We start from the raw sequence: 22705 nt of genomic DNA, 5'->3' as shown, positions 1-22705 counted from the left end.
TTGAATTTCCTCCTAAAAGTTTCCTGCTGTGAGGTTCAGTAGGTCACAGTGGCTGCTGGGATTCTGATGACGTATTTGTGGGATTCCTCCACATTGCTGGACGTTTCTGGGGTGGTAATTGATTGCAATTTTAAAAAGTTTAAATTAGGAGTTTGGGATTAACATGTACACAGTCCTATATATAAAATAGTTAACAAGGACCTACTGTATAGCACAGGGAACTATACTCAATATTTTGTAATAAAGAATAAGGGAAAAGAATCTGAAAAAGAATGTGTATGTGAGATATATACATATATATAACTGAATCATATGTATATGAATGACTTTGCTGTACACCTGAAACTAACACAACATTGTAAATCAACTATACTTGAATTTAAAAAAAAAAGGAAAAAAACTTCCATTCTTGTTTGTGATTTTAGCTTAAAAAGCTACATAGCACATTCATTAGATTGGGGATTGGAAGGGAATGTAGAAAACAAAAGACAAGGGTTGTTTTTAGGTTCAGGAGATGGTGATCAACTTTTTAAAATGCCAATATTTTATTATAATTATTCAATAAATAAAAAATAATTGTAAAAAAAGTATATACACAGCATAGAATATTTGTGAAGTCCACACAGTCTTAGCACCCTCTCATTTATTCCTGAGTAACGCACGTAAATTTTCTCTGGGTCAACTGTGGGCCTTGTACGTTAGCGTACCTGATACGTATTACTGCAGGTTAGTGTACCAGTGTGCATGCTTTTTTCTCTTGGGGGTTTTTAGCTATTTCTTTTCTTTTTAAAAAATTTCACAGGAAATCTGTTCTTTTGATATTGTCAGCCTGCTTTCTATCCATAAAATTTTTTTTTTAACTTGAATACCATAAAATTCCCTTAGTAAAAGTTCAGAGAGTCAGGGTTGCAGAAAACCTGACCTGTTTATTCTCTTGCTTTCAGACAAAAAAATCACAGCTGAAGTATGACAGATAAATAGCAGTTCAATTTGCCAAACTCCTCAGGGACAGATCTAAAGTTTCCCTCAGAGATTACCCTTCTCTGTCAATAAATTCCTCATAAATATTAGATAAATTCTTCTTGCTACAGTTTAAGGCTGTTTTCCTTTTGTGGACTGATTGACTAGGGGTGTTGAACAGCTGGTCAGCATCGTCCACGTGTCACATTGCATGTTGTATCTGCCTTTCGGCTTTTCTCCAGGCAGTACTGTGTTAATTACTGAGACATCGCCTCATGGATTAATACATCAGTCTTTCAGCCAGATCCTGTTGGGATGATTCCTGCTCTTAGTTTGTGCCCAGATCAACCTTCTAACAGGTGACATTGCTTTCATTCAATTCAACAGGTGTTTATTAAATGCTTCTGTGAGCCCCAAAGTTGCAGGTCTTAATGGACAGCACCTCAGGAAGGACAGGGTTCAGGGCTATGTGTTTTAAAATAGGACATGAAATTTTAAATTAAGCTGTTTAACTTCACAAGGAGTAAGACAAATTGAGGTTACAATCTGCTGCTGGGGCATAAACGTACAACCCTGAGCCATTCTGCACCTTTGAACCCCTGTCTTTGTGTGTCCTTGAGCGGCTGCCCCAGCGGGACCCTCTCTGAGCGGCAGCTTTATGCCGCTGGGTTGGGGGCCTTACGCCAGTGCTGTGTGTGCTCACCTTTGGGCACGTGATCTGGGATCAGAAGGGCCTGACAAAGAGCCGCCCAGGAGACTTTCACCTGTGGGTCATCACTAGACCTTGGTCTTGATGGAAGTACACAAACACAAAGGCTCACGCCCATCAGCTTATTGTGTGAAGTCTCAGACCCGGCAGCTGGGAGCTCCTCTGGCCACTTTTAGTTCCTGTGTTAAAAGAGTGTAGCTGAGAAAAGACAGACAACTCAGGTTTTGAAGTTTCAAAAGGTGGGGTTCTCGTGTTCTAGCTCCCGTGTCAGAGGTGTCACGGGGGCCACTTTTTAGTGGCAGCTCAACCAGTGGCTCTCCTGCCTTTTAGATGTTTGGGAGAGCTGCCCACGGGAAGGTGTGGTCAGTAATGTAGTAGGTACCATTTCAGACCTTGTTAGTTAGATGCTGGCCTCAGTCTTTATAAAGGCTGTTAGATCTCCTGCTGATGCCTAAGTGGGAAATCTTTGACATTAAAAAATGTTTTTTTCAATTTACAATGTGTGTGTGTGGATCGTCCCAGATAGACTTGTGTCTTTGGCCTCACTGGACATACTTAGTTCCTGTGCTAGTGCTTCATGAACTTTAAAAGTCACCATCGAACCCTCCAAAGAAGCTATACAAGTGGCTAATAAACCCTGAAAAAATGCTCAACATCACTAATCATTAGGGAAATGCAAATCAAAACCACAGTAATTATCATCTCATTACTGTAGGATGGCCACTATATAAAACAAATAGAAAATCACAAGTATTGGTGAAGATGTCAAGAAATTAGAAGTCTGTGAACTGTTGGTGGGAATGCAAAATGGTGCCGCTGCTATGGGAAACAGTATGGTGTCTCCTTGAAAAATGAAAACTAGAATTACCATATGATCCAGCAATTCCATTTCTGGGTATACACCCAAAGGAAGTAAAAGCAGAGTATTGAAGAGATATTTGTATACCTGTGTTCACAGCAGCATTATTCACAGTGGCCAAGAGGTAGAAAGCAGTCTCTAGGTATCCATTTACAGATGAGTGGATAAACGAATTGTGTACACATACAATGGAATATTATTCAGCCTTGAAAAGGGAGGAAATTCTGATGCATGCTGCAACACAGATGAGCCTCGAAGACATTATGCTAAGTGAAATATGCCAGTCACAAACAACAAATCCTGTATGATTCCACTTCCATAATGTGCCTGGAGCTATCAGATTCATAGACAGAAAATAGAATGGTTGTTACAAGGGGGAGGGGGGAGAGGGGGAGGTGGGGGTTGTTTAATGTAGGAGATTTAGTTTTGCAAGATGAAAAGCATTCTGGAGACGGACTGCGTAACGATGTGAACGTGCTTCACATTACTGTCTGTACACTTGAAATTGGTTCAGATGGTAAATGTTACATGTGTTGTACCACAATTACAAATAAAAATTTTAAGAGGAAAAAAGTCACTAGTGGCCCCTCACCGCTCTGCTCGCTCTGTCTGTGGCGGAAATAAAGGCTTTGTGTCCGGCAATGAGCACAGCCAGATGGCAGCACCCCAAGCCCCCCTCCTCTTTCCCTCAAAGGTGGGCTTCCTGCCTCTAGCCTTGTGCAGTGAGACCCAAGCAGGTGCTGGAGAAAACCTTCTCATCTCATCGACCGGGTCTGCCTCTCTGACCCGCATTATTTTAGCCAAGGGCTGTTTCCCTGTGACTCTACATTTTGGGTTTTGTTTTTGCTGCTTCGTCAAATGGGGAACAGGGACCCGTTCTCGCCATAGCAGGACGGTGCTTCTGTGAGTTGTTTTCCTAGCGGTGGTGACAGATGAGCCATGACTCAGGGCAGCACTTTCACCTGCTCTCCCCTGAAACAAAGGCGTACATTTGAATGCAGACTGTGTGGAGTGAAAGGCAGTAGCAAGGTTGGGGGGTGGGGGGAGGGTGGGGGAGGGGTGGGGAGGGGTTGGTCCTGGCTGGTCCTGGCTTCCTTCACATCTTCGGAACAACCCCGATGGATCAGGCTGCTCACAGACATTCCATTTATTATTTTGACAGGGATTCTGGGCACCTGTTGTTTCTTCAGGTAACTGACATGAAACCTTCGTTTAATGGCTGTTAAACGCTTGACAGAGTTTACTCCTATTTCTGCTTTTCAGGATCATTTCATGGACTCACTCCTCTCACTTGCTAACCATGCTGCCTTGCTCCCAGGATCCTGTCAAGTCGACTGACCATTAATCTCCCTCAGCGCACAGACCAGACTGCAGGTAAATCCTGCTCATGGGAGCTGCGGTTCACGTCTAGTTGCATGACTGTGATTTAGGGGATTAGTAAAGGTTTAATTATTTGTTCCCATTATTTGTGTTTTAAACTGTGTTTGATAATTGTCACCAAAGAAACGTCAGCCCTTTTGAATTTTGTGGCTGTACGTTCTTAGGTACAAAAGAATTAAAATGAAAAACCTACTACATATATTTGGAGACATGAGTGGAAGCATCGCCTCCAACTTGCCTCAAACAGTGATATACTGGTTAAAATAAAAAACTGAGGGTGGGGTGGGGGGGGAGGTTTGGATCAAGTTTCACCTTGAATTCGGCTTAACTAATAGACTCCTTAAGCAAATTGGGGTGTTAAAGGGAATTGAAAGAATCTAACCGTTTTTTTTTTTTTAATACCCACATTCTAACAAGTCAGCTTCAGACTTTTTTCTGTCATCAGGTCCTAAAGTGAGAACCCTTAAAGTCTTTAGAAAAGCTCTAGAGATGGTTCATTAAAACCATCTGTCCCAAATGAGAGCTTGTTATTTTCCTCCCCTTTTTTCCATCTCAGTTTAGTTTTTGAGAACTTCTAGGCCTTATCCTTTTTGATATCCTACTCTGTGTGGTACATGAAAGCTCCAACATAGTATGGTACCCAGAGTCATGTTATTACAAATGTGGTCATTTTTCAGCAGTAATCACTTATATTGGGGTATGGTATGAACTCTTCCAGTAGCTTATGTATAATGAAAATATATCTGTGTGGTCACTGAAAAATCATTATATTGGAGTGACAGAGTAAAGATATTTTTCCCTCATTTTTCTCTTCAAGAATCATTGGTTCAAAACCTCCCAGTACCAAGCCTATAGGAGGTCTCTTGTCTTAAGCTGATTCCTATGCCTGTTCAGTTTCTGAATTAACATCAGACAACAGATTGTGCGCTTAAAATCACCAGCACAGGAGCGGGCAGTACTGTTTATCTGGCTGATGACCTGCATTTTAGGAGAACCAATTCCGTACGTCACTCTTGTCCCTACGTCTCTGAGTTGTGTCAGGTTCAGAAAGAAGTTGCTTGGTTCCTTTGTCATGTGAAGAACGTAGTTTTAGAACGTTCTGTCATAGTGGAAGGTAATTTAGGTCGTGAGTCTTACCAATGCTACTGTTCTTAATTTAGGTTAAAATGGGAAACTCCGAGAGTCAGTACACCCTTCAAGGATCTAAAAATCATAGCAATACTATTACTGGTGCTAAGCAAAAGCCTTGCTCCCTGAAAATCCGTGGCCTTCATGCAAAGGATGACAAGTCATTGCACGGATGGGGTCACGGAAGCGGCGGAGCCGGGTACAAGTCCAGGTCGCTGGCCCGAAGCTGCCTTTCTCACTTCAAGAGCAATCAGCCTTATGCATCCCGGCCGGGTGGCCCCTCGTGTAAAGTCTCCAAAGGCAGTGCCTACTCCAAGCACAGGACAAATGCCTCGGGATCGGATTTCCAGGGCAACGATGCTGCTTTCTCCCCCGAGAACGGCTTCCACTACGTCGGGCACCCACCGGCGGATAACCACGCGGCCTCGAGGGACTGCAATGGGCACCTTCTCAACTGCTACGGCAGGGACGAGAGCGTCGCGTCCACCCCTCCCGGCGAGGACCGCAAGAGCCCCAGGGTGCTTATCAAGACACTGGGCAAGCTGGACGGGTGCCTCCGGGTGGAATTCCACAGCGGCGGCCAGCACAGCGCCGCGTCCCCGGGGGCCTCGGGCGGCCCCGTGCAGCTCCTGCGCTACTCGGCCGGCGCCCCGCCCAGCCCGCGCGCCTCCCCCGCCTCCCCCGCCGCCACCGCCGCCACCGTCGCCACCGTCGCGCGCCCGCGCTCCAGCAAGGGCAGCTCGCTCAGCTCCGAGTCCTCCTGGTACGACTCGCCCTGGGGCCCGGCTGGCGAGGTCAGCGAGGCCGAGGGCTCCTTCGCGGCGCCCGGCACACCGGAGCCCGAGCCCGAGCCCGGCCTCCACGCCGGCTTCCCGCCCAGGGATGCTCCAAAGCCTTTCAGCCAAAGCGCCTCCCTCTCGTCCCTCCGGGAACCTTACCCGGACGCCACCCTGGGGAGCCTGGCACCCGCGGCCCTGCGGCTCTCCGACGACTACATGGGCACGCGCGCCAGCCTCAGCGCCCGCGTCTCCTTCGCCTCCGACATAGACGTGCCGGCCCGCGTGGAGCGCGGGGAGCCCGGGCAGTTCGCCTCCTTCACCCTTCCCTGCCGCAAGTCCAGGGCCCTGAGCGAGGAGCCCTCCAAGAAGGACACCCTGAAAGCCAGGATGCGCCGCATCAGCGACTGGACGGGAAGCCTCTCCAGAAAGAAAAGAAGACTCCAGGTGAGTCAGGCTTGGAGCGCCAGGAAAGATGCTCTTCTGTTTTCTATCTGCAAAATGGGGAAGTTAGCAGAAGCTACTGCAGAGCGTGTCCTGAGGCTTGAATGAACTCGTGAGAGCGAAGAGTTCAGCCTAAGCCACGGCACATCTTGTTTGCAGGTGTACGTGCGTGTGTGTTTTCTTTCTTTCCTTTTGCTTCAGATGTGCATTTTCATTCTTAACCCTCGACTTCAGTCTCCCGGATTCTGTCCAGTCTCATCTCCTGGACTCTGGTATGAACCCCACAGGCCGCATCCCAAGACCTGGCCAAACGGTTCTTAGAAAAGACAGTGTTGGAGAGACTTCCCCAATGAATTGGTTATCTGAGTATTTTGCTAGAGCTCATTGTTAAAGCCTAAACAGAAAGGAAGAGAGAGAGATCGTTGTCATTTTTGGATGAGTAGCCTTGCTGAGCTCGATATTACTTTGGAGAAATTAAAATTCCTGTTGTTCAGTTGGTACATCAGGGAAAAAAATGTGGGTGATCTATCTATATGTATAATCTCACCACCTCCTCATGGGGCAGCTAACAGTTTTGAAAACATCTTGACCTAAGTACGTGGAATAGCAAAAGTATGATGATGTTGAGAAAATAAGAATCATGATGATGCCAGTAACCCTTTTAATGGGCATAGGAAGTTTGAATGGGGGAAACAAAATGACTTCGACATCAGGAAGGAAAGTAATAATTTGCCTTCTTGGGTAACGGGATTTCTAGGTTTTCAGTTGCTTGCTCTTGTTTCGTTTTTACTTTTAATCCTTTATAGAAGGGAGAAAGTGTTTTGTTTTGTTTTTTTAACTCAATATAAGTCAGATTGTTAAAGGAAATTTGAGTGACCAGTTTGTCTCTAGTAGAATTGCATTTAAACCATCCTAGATAGATATATACTTATAAAATTGCGTAGAGCTTTAGGGATAGAAAATAACTTCCTTGAGCAGATTGTTTCAGATCTATGAAATTAACCGTTAGTTATTTCCTTCTTATGTATGAGGTGCATGCCCCCTGCCCCCAGATTGTACTTTGTGCCCTTTTCTCCTCCTCTACGCAGAGACGAAGAATAGATGACTGTTGTCCTATTACAGAACTCTTCATACCCCTGAATATAGTCATTTGCTCCCTCCTTACTTGTTACTTCTTCATGCTAAACTGCTAAGTGCTGTAGTAGAGATTTCTTTGACCTTTTTTTCTCAGCTGCCATTTCCCAAACAACTGACAGCAGTCAAGCGTAATTGGAGAGAGAACTCCTACTTTCTGGGGAGCTGCAGTCCGACACAGACAGCTTTCCCGTCTTTTTGATGCAAGTGTTGTGTTGTTGACTAGTGTTCAGCTCTCGTCTGCTGTGGCCCTTAAGCCTGTTCCTCCACATCTCTTATTTGCATGTTTCTTATCTGTGCTTGTGGCCTGGCTTACACCCGGCTCTGCTGTGTCTCATTCCGTTTCCATTCAGGTCCAAAGCAGACCCTTTGCCACTGTGAATTGACCACATTCTGCCCCATGCAGGACCTCGCTGCCCAGCCACCCTGGGAAGTGAACCTCCTTCAAGTCTGTATCATCCAAAGATTTAACTGGATGATCTGTAAGCCTGTGAAGTTAAGAACAGACTGGTTACAATCAAAGAATCTGAATGTGAAAGCTAGAAAGGACTCCCTCTCATTTTAAAATGAAGAAACTAATATTCAAGGAGTTTGAAGACACATGGCTCATTAGGGGAGAAGCCAGGGCCAAAGCCACTTCTGCTGAAGCTCAAAGGTGTGCGTTTTCCACCTAGCCACAGGCCAAGGTACTGTTGACAGCCACTAGTGATTACTTTGGGGTTAGTGAATATTAAGATAATAAACTATCTTGTATTTTTGAAAAGTGGCCTAGGAAGGCAGCTTTTGAATTTTGCTTGTGTCAAACTTTGACAATTTATAAAGGTGAGCAAAATGTACTTCTTTGGTAAGTGTGCCGCTTCCGTTGGCCACGCCTTTGCTTTTTTGTTCTTTTTTTTTGTTTGGCTGCACCGTGCAGCTTCTGGGATCTCAGTTCCCTGACGAGGGATTGAACCCGAGTCACCAGGCCACCAGGGAACTCTGGCCTTTGTTTTTTTTTTTTTGTGGTACGCGGGCCTCTCACTGTTGTGGCCTTTCCCGTTGCGGAGCACAGGCCCCGGACGCACAGCCTCAGCGGCCATGGCTCATGGGCCCAGCCGCTCCGCGGCATGTGGGATCTTCCCGGACCGGGGCACGAACCCGTGTCCCCTGCAACGGCAGGCGGACTCCAACCACTGTGCCACCAGGGAAGCCCTGGCCTTTGTTTTTCTTTTACAGTTGAACGTGAAGACAGAGTTTGGATCCTTAAAAAATGTAGTCAGTGCATAGGAGCAAAGTTTGTGACAGTACACTATAGTAAGGACCAAATGCTTATCCCCTTACACACGCAGACTTCTGTATGCCAGCAGGGCTTAGGCTTGGAAAATCTTCCTATGATGGGTAGACATATTTGTTTTGACTTTGTAGAAAAAAGTGACGTAAAAAGAGCAGTCCTTTTTTTTTTTATAGGGTTTTCAACCACTCTGGGGAGTTAGAGCCTGAAAGCAGATGAAATCAGTGGAAAAACTTACATAGCTGAGAAAGAATATCACACTATTCAAAGCTAGAGGGAGGGGGAGGGAACACACATGTGCTGTAGAAGGGCATGTGTTTGATGCTGGTAAGCTATTCACACTAATGCAGCCTTGCTGAGACCTGTGAGGCCTTGCTCCTGTCCTGGGTAAACTTTCCATTCTGTCAGTCAGGGTGGGCTAGGTTATGCGGAGGTAACAAAAAGCCCGCAGTTCTCTGAGGTTTAGCGCAAGCGAAGTCTTTGTCTCATTCAAGCTGCAACTCTGGTCGGCATTGTTCCTCTCTGGGACCCCAGGTCCACAGAGCAGTTACCATCTGGCACACCGCAAGCCTCTGTGGCAGAGGGAGAAAGAACCGTGTGTTGGCTTTTGAAGCTCCCACTCAGGGGTGACACGTTTCACTTCTGTTTGCATTTATTGGCCAAAGCAAGCCACGTGGCCTTGCCTAACTCCAAGGGAGGGGGGTGGGGAGTAGGGAATGGTCCTGCCGTGTACCCTAGGGGAGGACCAGATATATTTGAGGGGTAGCAGTGACTACTGCTGCAGAGTTTCTTTCAGAGGAGATTCAGGACACAGAGACTCTGGCTTTCTGACCATCTCAATTTTAGGCTCTCACTGCCCTTTGAGGGCTACATAGTCACAGGGAATTTCTGCAGAGGGGACCAGTGGCCATTACTGTGAAAAGGACAATAGCATACGAAGAATGACATAGTAAATTTGGTACTTTTTCCTAGAGAGTGAGGAATGGTGATAAGAGTTTTCCTTTAGCTCCAAAGGAATTAGTGACATCTCTTGAATTCCTCTCTGCTCTTTGCTGTAGTGCTCTTGTCATCGTTATGTTATCCACTGTTTACGATTATCCAGTGGGGGTGGAAATGGAAATCAGACTTCTTTATGTACATGTCTAACATAGCACCTTAGTTTCACACCCATAACACAGTGATCAGGAAATCCAGCTCCGACTATTTAGGAACTGTCCTCCCTCCCTCCCTTCCTCCCTCCCTCCCTCCCTCCCTCCCTCCCTCTCCTTCCTTCCTTCCTTCCTTCCTTCCTTCCTTCCTTCCTTCCTTCCTTCCTTCCTTCCTTCCTTCCTATTAGCCTGAAAATGAGTCACTAGCTATTAGGATTCTAGATGGGAAGCTTTACAAATTTATTAGAGGCCAGGAAAGTTCATGTCTGTGTATAAGAATCAGTTATGGATGCTAAAATGCGATCTTTCTCCATTTGTCAAGGAGGAAAATTTGTCTTGAGTTGCTCCAGTTGAACATTTAGAAGTTAGCGCTGTGACTTTAAGTCTCCCTCTTAGGAGGAACAGTGTCAGGAGTACTAACAGGTTACATTTAAGTTTGCCACTTGATGCCTTTCTCTGGCAGGGCTCTGCTTGGTTTGAAACACCCCATTATAGCTCTAGCTGGGTACCAGAGGCAATCCCAGTGTTTTGGGGCTGTGAGTCAGAGACTCCTATTTATAGCTGAAATAATGTCAATACTAGCTAAATTAGAAGTATTCCTTCATCTCCTAAGAACTTTTGAAGAGCAACAAAGTGACAATTGAAAAAAAAAAAAACCCTTAAACTATGTTGAAAGTTTCCTGTCCAAGTGACTCACCACAGCTGGCTTATTTGCTCTGTTCTTGCATAAGCATCAGTGTATAAATAAATCTGATTATGGGACATAGTATATAAACAGAGCGGAAGATAATATTTTCATTAGTAACAGCTATGTTTGGGGCTCAGTTGCTTGTAGCCCTTGGGTGTTTAGAAGCACTTTTCTATTGATGATTTTCCTGCAAAAGGTAGCAACTAATTGCGACTTGATTTCTGGATGAAGTTTCTGAAAAGAAAACCCCTCCACACAGGGGAATATTCAAAATAAGGTCTTTAGTCAATGGTCCTTGATCCTGTTTTCCCTCCTTTTTATTTTAATGGAGAAGGAAAACCCACTAGCCTCTGAGTAGATGAGTATTAGAGTCTCTCTGCAGAGTTACCTTAATTTAAGCTGTAAGTTTGGAATGTCAGTGTCTTTTAAGTCATAAATTAGCTCACTTTCTGCTGAAAAATTTCCTTACTGCTGTTGACCAATGAATGGCCTCTATGCAAGTTATTCTTCTTGAATGTCTAGACTTCTAATCTAGACGTTAGAGGAAACCTTCGTGTTTTCATCTCTGTACATGGCCAATTCACTGTTCAGTGCATGTTGTCCTAAGGGGGGCAGCGGTTATTAGAATAAATATTAATTTTATTTAGAACTGCCTGTGTCTGATTTTGTGGCAGAATAAATATTAAAGAATCATGCTTTGGTATTGCCAGTGCTTAAAATAGGTGTTCAAATAAAACAATGTGAATGAATTAATAGTACATTCCTTTCGTGAAAGAATTCCAAAGTAAAAAATATTTGTTATGAAGTAAAAGCTACAGTTGGTAACCACTACCCTTTGTGGATAAGGAACCCCAGGTGCGTGGTTTTCACTGTCCAAAGAGGGAAAATACGATGCTAGAGATCTCAGTGTCTAGACCTTGGAAGGGGGTGAGAAGCTAAGACTGTTCACTGTGGGGAGGGGAAGAAAAGTTTGTATCAACCACGCCCTCCTTGAGTCTGGAACTAGTGCTTGTCTAATTTAGCTTAAAAATGATCCAGAAGAAAAACAAGACTGCAAGAAGACGAATTCTTTCCCGGAAGATACTTATTCTCAATTAGCAAAGAAGGATCAGTCCAGAAATCTTCGCTAGTGTGTTTTGAATATACTAGTTCATTGTTTGATGCTAACTGTGGTTAGATTTAGGACCGTCACGGTTGTTTGGTTTACATTTTTTAAGCGTTGATTCCACAGGCTATAGGTTGGGTTGAGCAATACTGTTTCTATAATTCTTTCTGATTTGCAGACTTGATGGTTAAAGATGCATTAGAAAAAAAAAAAAAGAATCTTGCTTTGCAGCAGTAGTCTTAGCAAACCATGCTATTAACACGTATGCCATATTGGGGAAGGGGTGCTTTGGTCATATGTAACCTCTGATGGGTGGTCATCTGTGTTGCTCACAGGAGCCGAGATCCAAGGAGGGCAGTGACTACTTTGACAGTCGCTCGGATGGGCTGAATGTGGACGTGCAGGGGCCCTCCCAGGCATCTGCATCCCTGTGGTCAGGGGGCTCGGCTCAGATCCTGTCCCACAGAAGCGAATCCGCTCACGCGATCGGCAGCGATCCCCTCCAACAGAACATTTACGAGAATTTCATGCGAGAGCTGGAAATGAGCAGGACCAACACGGAGAACCTCGAAACGTCCACAGAGACCGCCGAATCCAGCAGCGATTCGCTCAGCTCTTTGGAGCAACTGGACCTGCTCTTTGAGAAGGAACAGGGGGTGGTGCGCAAAGCCGGGTGGCTCTTCTTCAAACCCCTCGTCACTCTGCAGAAGGAAAGGAAGCTGGAGCTGGTGGCTCGGAGGAAATGGAAACAGTACTGGGTGACACTTAAAGGTAAGTGATCGTCACCACCCAGAGAGCCCCTGGGGTCCTTTCCTCCTATGTCCTCTTTCCTAGGAGGTGTCAGTGAGTGCGGTGTTGACCTGAGTTCACGTGAAGGCATCTGATCCAGAATCTACCAGCCTGTTTTCCTACAAATACCTTCTCAAACCTGTATAACATGCCTCACTTAACATTCGTATACATTATTCATTCTCATAAGTAATGATGGAATTTAATAACTATTGCTCATTATTTTATAGGTATTTCTGTGCCATTCTTTTAATACTTTTCCTGCATCTGGAGGTGGGAGGGGAGCCCCAGATAAGTTACCAAACGTACTTTAGTTATTTGGATCATACAGATCATGAATTTCTGTGCGTGTTCAAAACTCCAAAGAGGTATCCTTCCCAGCTTGTACAACTAAGAATTTCATCTGCATTATTTGATTTGTGTCACCTCGCCTCTATGAACTGAGAGTCTAATTGTCGTCACCAACAAATGCTTTTTCTTCTTTTTTTGATGCGGAGGAAATAGGAGAAATCATTTGCTTTGTTAAGACGATAAAGTTTTCTCACAAGTTTACATTGTAATGTAAAAAATTATAATCGCCTCGCTCATGGTGGATGGATAGATTATTTGAAGTGATCTAAGGCTCTGAGTCAGCATCATGTTGATTTATACAGATGTGAACACAGAGCAGCCCCACAGCCTCTGGCATTTCTTCACAGCTGTCCTGTGACTCTTTGTCAGCGGAACCTGGTGTGGTGCGCAAAGTCAAACCTCATTAGCGGCCACCACCCTTCCTTGTCACGGGAGAAGGCAGAAACAGAAATCACGTCTGCACGCAGCGAGTGTGGAAGGCCCGGAGCTGTCTGCGGCGCTCCCCGTGTTTAGAAATTGTGAGCCTTGGGGAGCTGGCGTCAATTCATAATTACCCAGAAGCCCCTCTCTGGGCAAGGTGCACCCGCGAAGGCATCTCATCTCCTTTCCCTAGCAAACTGGAGGGTTTATAAAACCCAGGACCCAGCATCCCACACGGATGCCGTCCTCTTTTCCAACTTCTGCATTTGGATCCTTGCGATACCTTGTGGCTGAGGAGGGCAAAGAGCTTACCCAGCTTGGGTGTACTGGAGAGGCGGGGTTTTCTACTGGATGACGGAAGAGATTTGGAAGGTTGGAATTATGGGTCACATCCAGCAAGATAACATTTTGAAGGGATAAGTGATGCTTTAAGGTTTAATAACCAAAGAGCTACCCAAGTACAGGATAGGGAGGTATAGCCGCAAAGTATTCCAAGTGAAAAAGATTTGAGGGTTTGATTTGCAGGCCATTCACAGTGGGTTTCCACTGTGATGAGGCTAAAATGAAAGTAAATATGATTTAAAGAGCACACATGGTTGTTGGCTACATCATTAGAGGTGTCATGTCATCTGCAGCTCCATCATTCCCCCCTGCCTCTGCCCTGGTCAGAGTTGGCCGTTTCTCTCCTTAGGGGCAGGATATTGCAGGAGACTTGTTCATAAACGAGCCAGTGGGTCTTGTCAAAGTTCCAGCTGAAGAGGGGAGTGAAAAATGTCCCCTCAGGGGAATGAGCGTCTGGAATTGTTTGTGACTCAAAGCCTGAAGCTGCATCCCATTCGTGCGGTATTTAGAATGGGTGCACTGTATTCTAGAATGTGTCATGCATAGGATGTGTCAGTCTTGTAAAAGAGACACTGAATTTATTCTGGTTCATCTGAGGTTGGGATAGGACTAATAAATGAAGACAAGCTGATTGTGAATTAATGTAAAAAATACAACAAAAAAAACAAACCCACTGCCTCTTCCTGAGTTCCCTGCTACTGGAGACATTTGTGCAACGCCAGAGTGTTGGAGGCTTCCTGGGGGAAGTTCAGGCAGGGATCACTGAAGTTTGGAAGAGGGTGTCTCCAGGACCCTGTCCTCCATCCTGGCAGCTTCTCCGGGGAACTTCTGGTTGCCGACTTCGGGGGCAGGGATGGTCCTGACGTGTCTCTGATGATTGCAAGACTCACAGTCCTTCCTGGGCCCTTGCTGGTTAAACACTTGAAGACCCGTGGATAAAGGGTGCTTTGTAGGGGTAAATGTTATAAAGCACACATCCCTTTGTTTCCTTTGCAGCCAAGGAAAGGCATGGGATAGAGATGTTTTTTCCCCAGCATAACCTTTTCCATGTGGTTTTCTACACCTCTTTCCTCTGGGAATTCAATATGTTGAATTCAACTTTCTTGGCTTAGAATCCAAGTTGTAATATTTGGACTTAACTGTTTCATTTAATCATAGTTAAAAACATATATGTGTATATACACACACACACACATGTACATTTAAGCAGAATTTTAAAATTATCCTTGGAGTTTCTATGTAACTAAAGTAGAAACAGTGTTTTTCAGAGACAGCGGCTATCAGCCAACCATTTGGTTGCCCACCTACATCGAATGTATAGGTATGCTAAGGGCGCAAATGTTTTTTAGGGTTCGGAGGATGTAATAAATTTTTAACAAGGGTAATTCTGCTTTCCATCTGTCTTTTCCAATGAGTGGATTTTCGTGCGGTTCACAGGGAACTTCCTGGGCAGAATAGTTGGCAAGGGGGTTAAAGCTGTCCCTCAAAACACACAATACACAACCGAGGTCAGGAGGGGTGTTCATAAAGGAAGTTTAAGAAGCTGGTCATTCTGCCTGTGACAGGGAAGGACGGATGAGTGTGGGTTGAGAAGGTGGATTTGAAGGGAGACCGAGACTAATTTCTCTCCTTTCACTGGTGATATTTCTAGTAATACAGCCTCTCCTGCTTCCAGTGCTGTCCTGATCTGTTTCCTCTTTTTGTTTCCACTGACAACTGCCCAGGCTGACACCAGCTCCTGGGGGGGTGGACAGGGCAGGGCTGACGGCCACAGCATTGGGGGGTGGGGTGGGCACAGGAGGCTCTGCTGACGTGGGCGCGCAGCCCCTTGCCATCAGCCTCATTGCCCCCGCGTCAGAGACGCAGATTAAGTTAAACTCGATGTAACAGACTTACGACTGATTTCCTGTTCCTTAAATTCGATAGCAACAGAATTCTGCAAATTGTTTGACATACTGGTCTGGTTCTAAAGCGAAATGGCCTGTTTTGGTTTCACGCTTCCACGGGAGAGCTGCATGCTGTCACGGTGGGGCGTAGGGGGATGTTAGGGTTGGCAGTGTTCTGGCATCTGCCCAAGATTGCGTTCATTTCCTCTAGATGCCGGGATTCAAACCACCGCCCCTGGGAGCTCAGTGTTAGGGGCGCTGGGAAGTGAACATTAACCCTTTGGAAAGAATTGGGAGTTGGGTGGAGCTGGTGTTGCTCTGTTGTCCTCGGGTCCCATGGTCATGGGATGTCGCACAGGCTTTTCCCGATGGAAGGTCTTGGGGACTGTTTCTAAGTCCATTAGTGGCTGGAAGAAAAGACAGGCTCAGACCTGCCGCAGTAGCTCTGGCCATAAACCTCTTGCTCCTTTCCCTTGTTCTAAGAGGCTCTCACAGCTTCTGTGTTTGGGTGAGTTTTGATTGTGGGAGGAGAGATCGCTCAGTGCTTCTTGAGATCAGAAGGTACCATGGAGGGAGACAGCGCTGTCGTGAGCCGGGGTCCTGCGTTTTTGGATCCTGGCTTCTGTGCTATGCTGGGCTCCATTATATAAACTTGTTCGTCCAAATTAAGATCTGTTTTCAAGGTAAGAAGTGAAACTGGTAAGAGTGAGATAGTTTTCAAAACATGTAAACTTTTATGAATGAAGGCTCATAATGTAGTAGGGTAAAGCAGCCGTGAAGTGGACCCCATCCATTTACAGTGCAGGGGAAAGCAGGCTACTGCTTCATTAACTGTCAGCGTGAAACGTATTGCGTTGGCCAAAAGGTTCATTTGGGTTTTTCCGTAACATCTTACGGGAAAACCGGAATGAACTTTTCGGCCAGCCCAATATTTTCAAAGCAAGTGATGGTGCCCATATCATGATGGTACCATATCACTTACCAGCACATGAGAAGTGCTCAGAAATGTTGATTGGTTGAAGGTTTTAAGGGATATTCAACAAGTAAACATACTTGTGAGTATTTTAGAATTTGCTTAAAAATTATGTCTCATGGGCTTCCCTGGTGGCTCAGTGGTTGAGAGTCCGCCTGCCAATGCAGGGGACACGGGTTCGTGCCCCGGTCCGGGAAGACCCCACGTGCTGCGGAGCGGCTGGGCCCGTGAGCCATGGCCGCTGAGCCTGCGCGTCCAGAGCCTGTGCTCCGCAACGGGAGAGGCCACAACAGTGAGAAGCCCACGTACCAGAAAAAAAAAAAAATTTCCCCGGTCCGGGAAATTACGTCTCATTAGAAAGCATTCCTATCGAATTATCAAAACAGATTCCTAGTAACTTCTGCCTAGAATATCTTATTAGCTTATTAGGGGAAAGCTATGTACCTGCAAGCATATGTAGTGGCACTTGAGGGTAATGTTTTAAAATACAGGGACATGTAGCTTCATTTTCCTCTCAGTCTAAATTAACAAGATGGTAGTAATATTTCCTATCACTGTGAGATAAGAGAATATATTAAAATTAAGTTATTCTATGTGGCATTTGGAGAATAAACTGGGTACTTTCTTACAAATGGCAAAGTGCCCCAGGAGAACTCGGTTTCTTGTGACCCCACATTTTAAGTGTAGAAGTTCGCTTAGTTAATGAATATGGGGTTTTCTTCTGTCTCCTGCGTTTAGATCTCCTAAGAAGTGTGGTGCTGTGGTTATGAAGGAGGCGCTCTGCAGCCAGGGTGCCTGGGTTCGGATCCTGCTCCACTGCAGTCCAGCTATGGGACCTGCAAAGTGGTGTAAACTCTCAGGCTTTCCATCTGTAAAATGGGACTAATAACTGTGCCTGCCTTCTAAGGCTGCTTTGGGCACCAAATAAGCCAGAGCACGTGAAATACTTAGAAGAATTCCTGACACAGAGTAAGCAACAATAAATGCTTGCTATTGTTATCACCATTATTACCTTTACAAGAAACATCTCATTTTCATCTGGGTTGATGCTAACACAACTAGGCATAATTTAGATACCAAAATTCCTTTTGTGATAAATAGTCTCATTCAGTCATTTTCTTTTTTCTTTTCTTTTCTTTCTTTTCTTTCCTTTCCTTTTTCTTTTATTTTCTCGTCTTTTCTTTCTGTCTCTCTCTCTCTTTGTTTTCCTCCCTCCTTCCCTTCCCCTTCCTTCCTTCCTTCTGTCTGTCTGTATCCTTTACTTCTCATTCCTTTCCTGGATAGATCCTCGGGACATGTGATAAGGACAGTGCTTCTCTCTTTCACAGGATGCACCCTGCTGTTTTATGAGACCTACGGGAAGAATTCCATGGATCAGAGTAGTGCCCCTCGGTGTGCCCTGTTTGCAGAAGACAGCATAGTGCAGGCCGTCCCAGAACATCCTAAGAAGGAAAATGTCTTCTGCCTCAGCAACTCCTTTGGAGATGTCTACCTTTTCCAGGTACTGCCGAGCTTTCTTTTTTTACTTTTTATTAGTTATCTACTTTATACGTATCAGTGTATCCATGTCAATCCCAATCTCCCAGTTCATTCCCCACCACCACCCCTCCCACCACTTTCCCCCCTTGGTGTCCATACATTTGTTCTCTACATCTGTGTCTCTATTTCTGCCTTGCAAACCGGTTCATCTGTACCATTTTCCTAGATTCCACATATATACGTTAATATACGATATTTGTTTCTCTCTTTTTTTAAAAAAAATAAATTTATTTATTTTTGGCTGCATTGGGTCTTCGTTGCTGCACGTGGGCTTTCTCTAGTTGTGGCGAGCACGGGCTACTCTTCATTGTGGTGCATGGGCTTCTCATTGCGGTGGCTTCTCTTGTTGCAAAGCACGGGCTCTAGGCACGCGGGCTTTGGTAGTTGTGGCTCACAGGCTCTAGAGCACAGGCTCAGTAGTTGTGGCGCACGGGCTTTGTTGCTCTGCGGCATGTGGGATCTTCTTGGACCAGGGCTCGAACCCGTGTCCCCTGCATTGGTGGGTGGATTCTTAACCACTGCGCCACCAGGGAAGTCCTGTTTTTCTCTTTCTGACTTACTTCACTCTGTATGACAGTCTGTAGATCCAACCATGTCTCTACAAATGACCCAATTTCGTTCCTTTTTATGGCTGAATAATATTCCACTGTATATATGTACCACACCTTCTTTATCCATTCATCTGTCGATGGGCATTTAGGTTGCTTCCATAACCTGGGTATTATAAATAGAGCTGCAGTGAACATTGGGGTGCATGTGTCTTTTTGAATTATGGTTTTCTCTGGGTATATGCCCAATAGTGGGATTGCTGGGTCATATGGCAATTCTGTTTTTAGTTTTCTTAAGGAACCTCCCTACTGTTCTCCATAGTGGCTGTATCAATTTACATTCCCACCAGCAGTGCAGGAGGGTTCCCTTTTCTCCACACCCTCTCCAGCGTTTGTTGTTTGTAGATTTTCTGATGATGCCCATCTGCTGAGCTTTCTAAATGGAGGGTGGAGGCGATGGCTTGTGTCCTGCTAGGATGAGAAGGACCAGAATTAAGAGGCACAACTTAGCAATTTGAAATAGACTAAAAGCTGTCAGACTTTGGATTAAGGTTTAAGCAAGAAAATTGGCCTCTGCTGACTGCCAGGTGCCCCAGGGTCGCTGGAAATGCAGCCATTCATCCAGCGAGCACTTCTTGGATGCCTGCCCATGAAATGCCAGGCTGTAGCCCCTGGGCTGCCCTTCAGGATACAAAGAGAGAAAAATTACCGTCCTGTTGTGGACTAGTCCGTGATCTAGTGAGTACAAGATCCGAAGTTCCCAGAGTGGAAGTTTTTAAGTGAAAACCCAGAGAAAATGGACAGTAGAGGCTTAAGTTCTTCCCAGGAATCCCAGTGGAAGTGAAGAAGCTTTTTAGGAAAACCCTCATTGACAAATACTATAGGGTCTCATTACCCTGTGGAGGTGGTCTTAGGACGTTAAGATTCAGGTTATCTACTGCTGTGATTCTTAGAATCTTTCTAGCAAAGGCGGGGTCAGGCTGCGCTGTGGGTCCTGGTGCTCTCGTTGAGTCTGCAGTCATCTTGCAACACTTAACTGAACTTCTCTGAGCTTCAGACCCTTCAACCCGTAGGATAATAATAGCTTCTAGGATTGTTTTAAGGGTAAACAGTATGATTAGGCGTGTGTTAAGTGCTAAAGAAATTCTAACTATTATGACTGTTGTTATTATGAATTAACTCCAGAGAAATGGGGGTGAGAGCCAGGAAGTGAAGTGTGCTTCTGAAATGCCTCCGAATCCAAACCCAGTACTGGGTGTAGACACGACGTGAGCTGTAGATTCTGTGTGGCTGGAAGCTTCATGGAAACCCTCCTAGGTCCTCGATTCAGGTCTCTGATAAACTTGGTCCTGGCCGCCCCCAGGGCCCCTGTAGAACAATATTAGTTGTTTGGGGCCCCTTTGATTCTAGATTCTTTGGAATCTAGAATTGTGTGAAGTGTTTTGGGCAATAGGATTTCCCAGCACTAACCTGGTAAAGGCCCTGGGCCCCTAGCCTTATGGCTGTCCTCCACCTGACCTGACTGAAAAGAGTTTGATTTTCCTTCTTTTAACAGAAAGGTTTGCTTGAACTTTCTGTGGTGCTTTAAAGCAAAGTAACAAACTGGTGTTCATATGAATTGTAGGAAAGGTAAATACATTGGATTAAATCTGCATGGACTTAGGGGGAGGTATGAAACGAATATTTTATTTTGTGATTCAGGATAAATATCCTTAGTTTTAAGAAATTTTCCCGGTAGTTCCCATTGTGCGATCCCCCAGGTCACTGGAGGATTAACCTCGTGGTGTGAACGTGTGTGGTTATTTTTGGGCATCAGGGGAAACTGAACGTGCGTTTCAGCCTGCTTAGAATCATACATCTTTGCCCATTCTGCTTTGTTCAGACCTTCTTTACTGTTTTTAAAATAAAATATTCTTATGTGAAAATACTATATGGTCATTGTGTCTGAAGGTACTGAAGGGTAGAAAAAGAAAACCGCTATCCATATTCCCAGTATTCACAGACGACTATTTTAATATTATTGTGTCCTCCCCGAAATGTTCTTTTATCGTTATTTTCCATAATTGACTCCATACCATAGATGAAATTTCATATCCAGGCTTCACAGTGTAACCATTTAGTCCTAATATTTTCTCATCGTATTAAAATTATGGCGATAAACCGCTTTTTAGAGAGCCGCGTGACGCACGCTGCATGGATATACCCTGGTTTTCTTATTCCTCCCCAATTGCTGGTGTACACCTTGACTCTATCAGTAGCTTGTTTTCCCGTTCTATCTGGGGCCATGTGTCACCCTCGATGTTCCCACAGGCCCTCTGGAGTAAAGGAAGCCTGTGGACCTGTGCTGAGTGTGTTGTTTTTTTTTTTTTTTTTTTTTTTTTTGCGGTACGCGGGCCTCTCACCGTTGTTGCCTCTCCCGTTGCGGAGCCCAGGCTCCGGACGCGCAGGCTCAGTGGCCATGGCTCACGGGCCCAGCCGCTGCGCGGACCGGGGCACGAACCCGTGTCCCCTGCATTGGCAGGCGGACTCTCAACCACTGCGCCACCAGGGAAGCCCTGAGTGTGTGTTTTTAAAATTAAACAGTTTTTATGAAGCGAAGGTACTTTGGGGTTTTACATATTCAAGCCCAGCCTGCCACTTTGGAGAACACTTTTGTGGTGAAACAATTCCAAATTGCTTTTTTCCCCGTGTTTAGGCCACCAGCCAGACAGATCTGGAGAACTGGGTCACTGCCATCCACTCGGCCTGCGCATCCCTTTTCGCAAAGAAGCACGGCAAAGAGGACACAGTTCGGCTGCTGAAGAACCAGACCAGAAACCTTGTTCAGAAGATAGATATGGACAGCAAGATGAAGAAGATGGCGGAGTTACAGCTGTCCGTGGTGAGCGACCCAAAGAACCGGAAAGCCATAGAAAACCAGGTACAGGTTACTTACACGTGTTTCCTCCCATTGCTTATGTCACTCGGGGCACACTCAGATGGGGGAACCGGTTCCTACACCTCTGCGGGGAGTAGTTTCTGTGGCTTTTTGGTTCAAGTACTTAATGGCTGCGCTTTTGTCATATGAGGGCTGTGATGTGCTTTGCAGCCTTCGGTGGCTCTATATGTGCACTGGGACATTTTGTGACCAAATCTTGTTCCCTCGTGTTGAGTAGCTCCTTGCCTGGATGATCCTCTCATATATTGGCACTTTCGGAACAAAATGTATATGATAAAACTGTTGGAAGATTAGACACATACGATTCTGATACAGAAGATGGCTGTGAAAGAGTAGTTTGGTATAATACAGCTATTCCTGTGTCTGTGGATTAGAAAAAAACCACTAATTTTTTGGTTTGTTTTTTCTGTTTATAACAGATAAGGTGCTAAGGAAGATGCTTTCTTTGGCCTGTCTCCACATTCACATCATAACTAAACAGCTACTTTCTATGCTGTTTGCATTTTAGAGGAGAGGAGAAGCTTAGTTTCTATTTTCCTTTACTCAGACAGCCTGAGCACTTACACAAGTGTTGGTGAAATTTCTAGCACCCCTCTCTTCATTCCGTTTCCCTGGGAAACACACTGCGGTAGAGATTTGCATGTGAGGAGTTTTATTAGGACCGTTCTCAGGAGTCAGGGAGTGAGGGAGCGTGATTAAGGAGCGACTCGTTGAATTGTGTTGAGCTGAGCCTACAGGGGGCTTGGGAGCTGGGGTGGCCATTCAGAATTGCTTGCTTCCAGTGAGGCATGTCGTGTCATGCCATGTCTACTGGTCAAAGCAGCTGCCTTCAGAGGAGGTGGGTTCCCATTCTTGCGCCGTGAGCAGCTAAGGGAAAGAATGCCTCTGTCTTGAAAGGGAGGTCTGGTGGTGCACAACAGTATCCACTACAGTCCCTTCAAAATCAGTGTCAGATGATTTGGGAACTTAAAGAGGGCTAGGGCGAAGATGGGTTGGCATGTTCCTGAATTTTTCATACTTTTTACTTTGTAAATTATTATAGAGAGACCAGGTTCTTTAAAAGAAGTTCCATGGCAATACAACGATTTGGACACCCCATCAGAAAAGAATTTTCCCTATAGCGTCTGACTTAAATCACAAATCAAACAGTACATTATCAATCTTCTATTTGTGTTTGAATATTTAACCTTGCTTAGAATTTTTTTTTCTGCCTGCATATATATGACGAACTTAGAATGTATAGAAAGAAATGTCTGGCTGTAAATAAGAAACTGATGAAAGGCATGCGTTCAAGTGTTATATTTGTGTTACACTGAGA

At 45.2% G+C, this 22705-nt stretch overlaps 1 protein-coding gene across 1 annotated transcript in view; it reads left to right on the top strand.

The window, feature by feature from the left end:
* Positions 1–3812: 3812 nt before the first annotated feature.
* TIAM2 (TIAM Rac1 associated GEF 2) overlaps positions 3813–22705 on the top strand; it is a 113493-nt gene continuing 94600 nt past the window's right edge. Inside the window, exons 1-5 of the mRNA XM_082856050.1 lie at positions 3813–3902; positions 5069–6259; positions 11937–12372; positions 17691–17863; positions 21145–21369. Of these exons, the coding sequence (XP_082712176.1) occupies positions 5075–6259; positions 11937–12372; positions 17691–17863; positions 21145–21369 (2019 nt within the window). The 5' untranslated portion in view covers positions 3813–3902; positions 5069–5074. The remainder of the gene's footprint in view (positions 3903–5068; positions 6260–11936; positions 12373–17690; positions 17864–21144; positions 21370–22705) is intronic.

Source organism: Leucopleurus acutus, assembly GCF_964270905.1.
Source record: "Leucopleurus acutus genome assembly, chromosome: 15".
In the NCBI taxonomy this organism is placed as follows: domain Eukaryota; kingdom Metazoa; phylum Chordata; class Mammalia; order Artiodactyla; family Delphinidae; genus Leucopleurus; species Leucopleurus acutus.
Note: the sequence above shows the minus strand (reverse complement) of the source record. Positions and strands in the feature narration are given on the sequence as shown.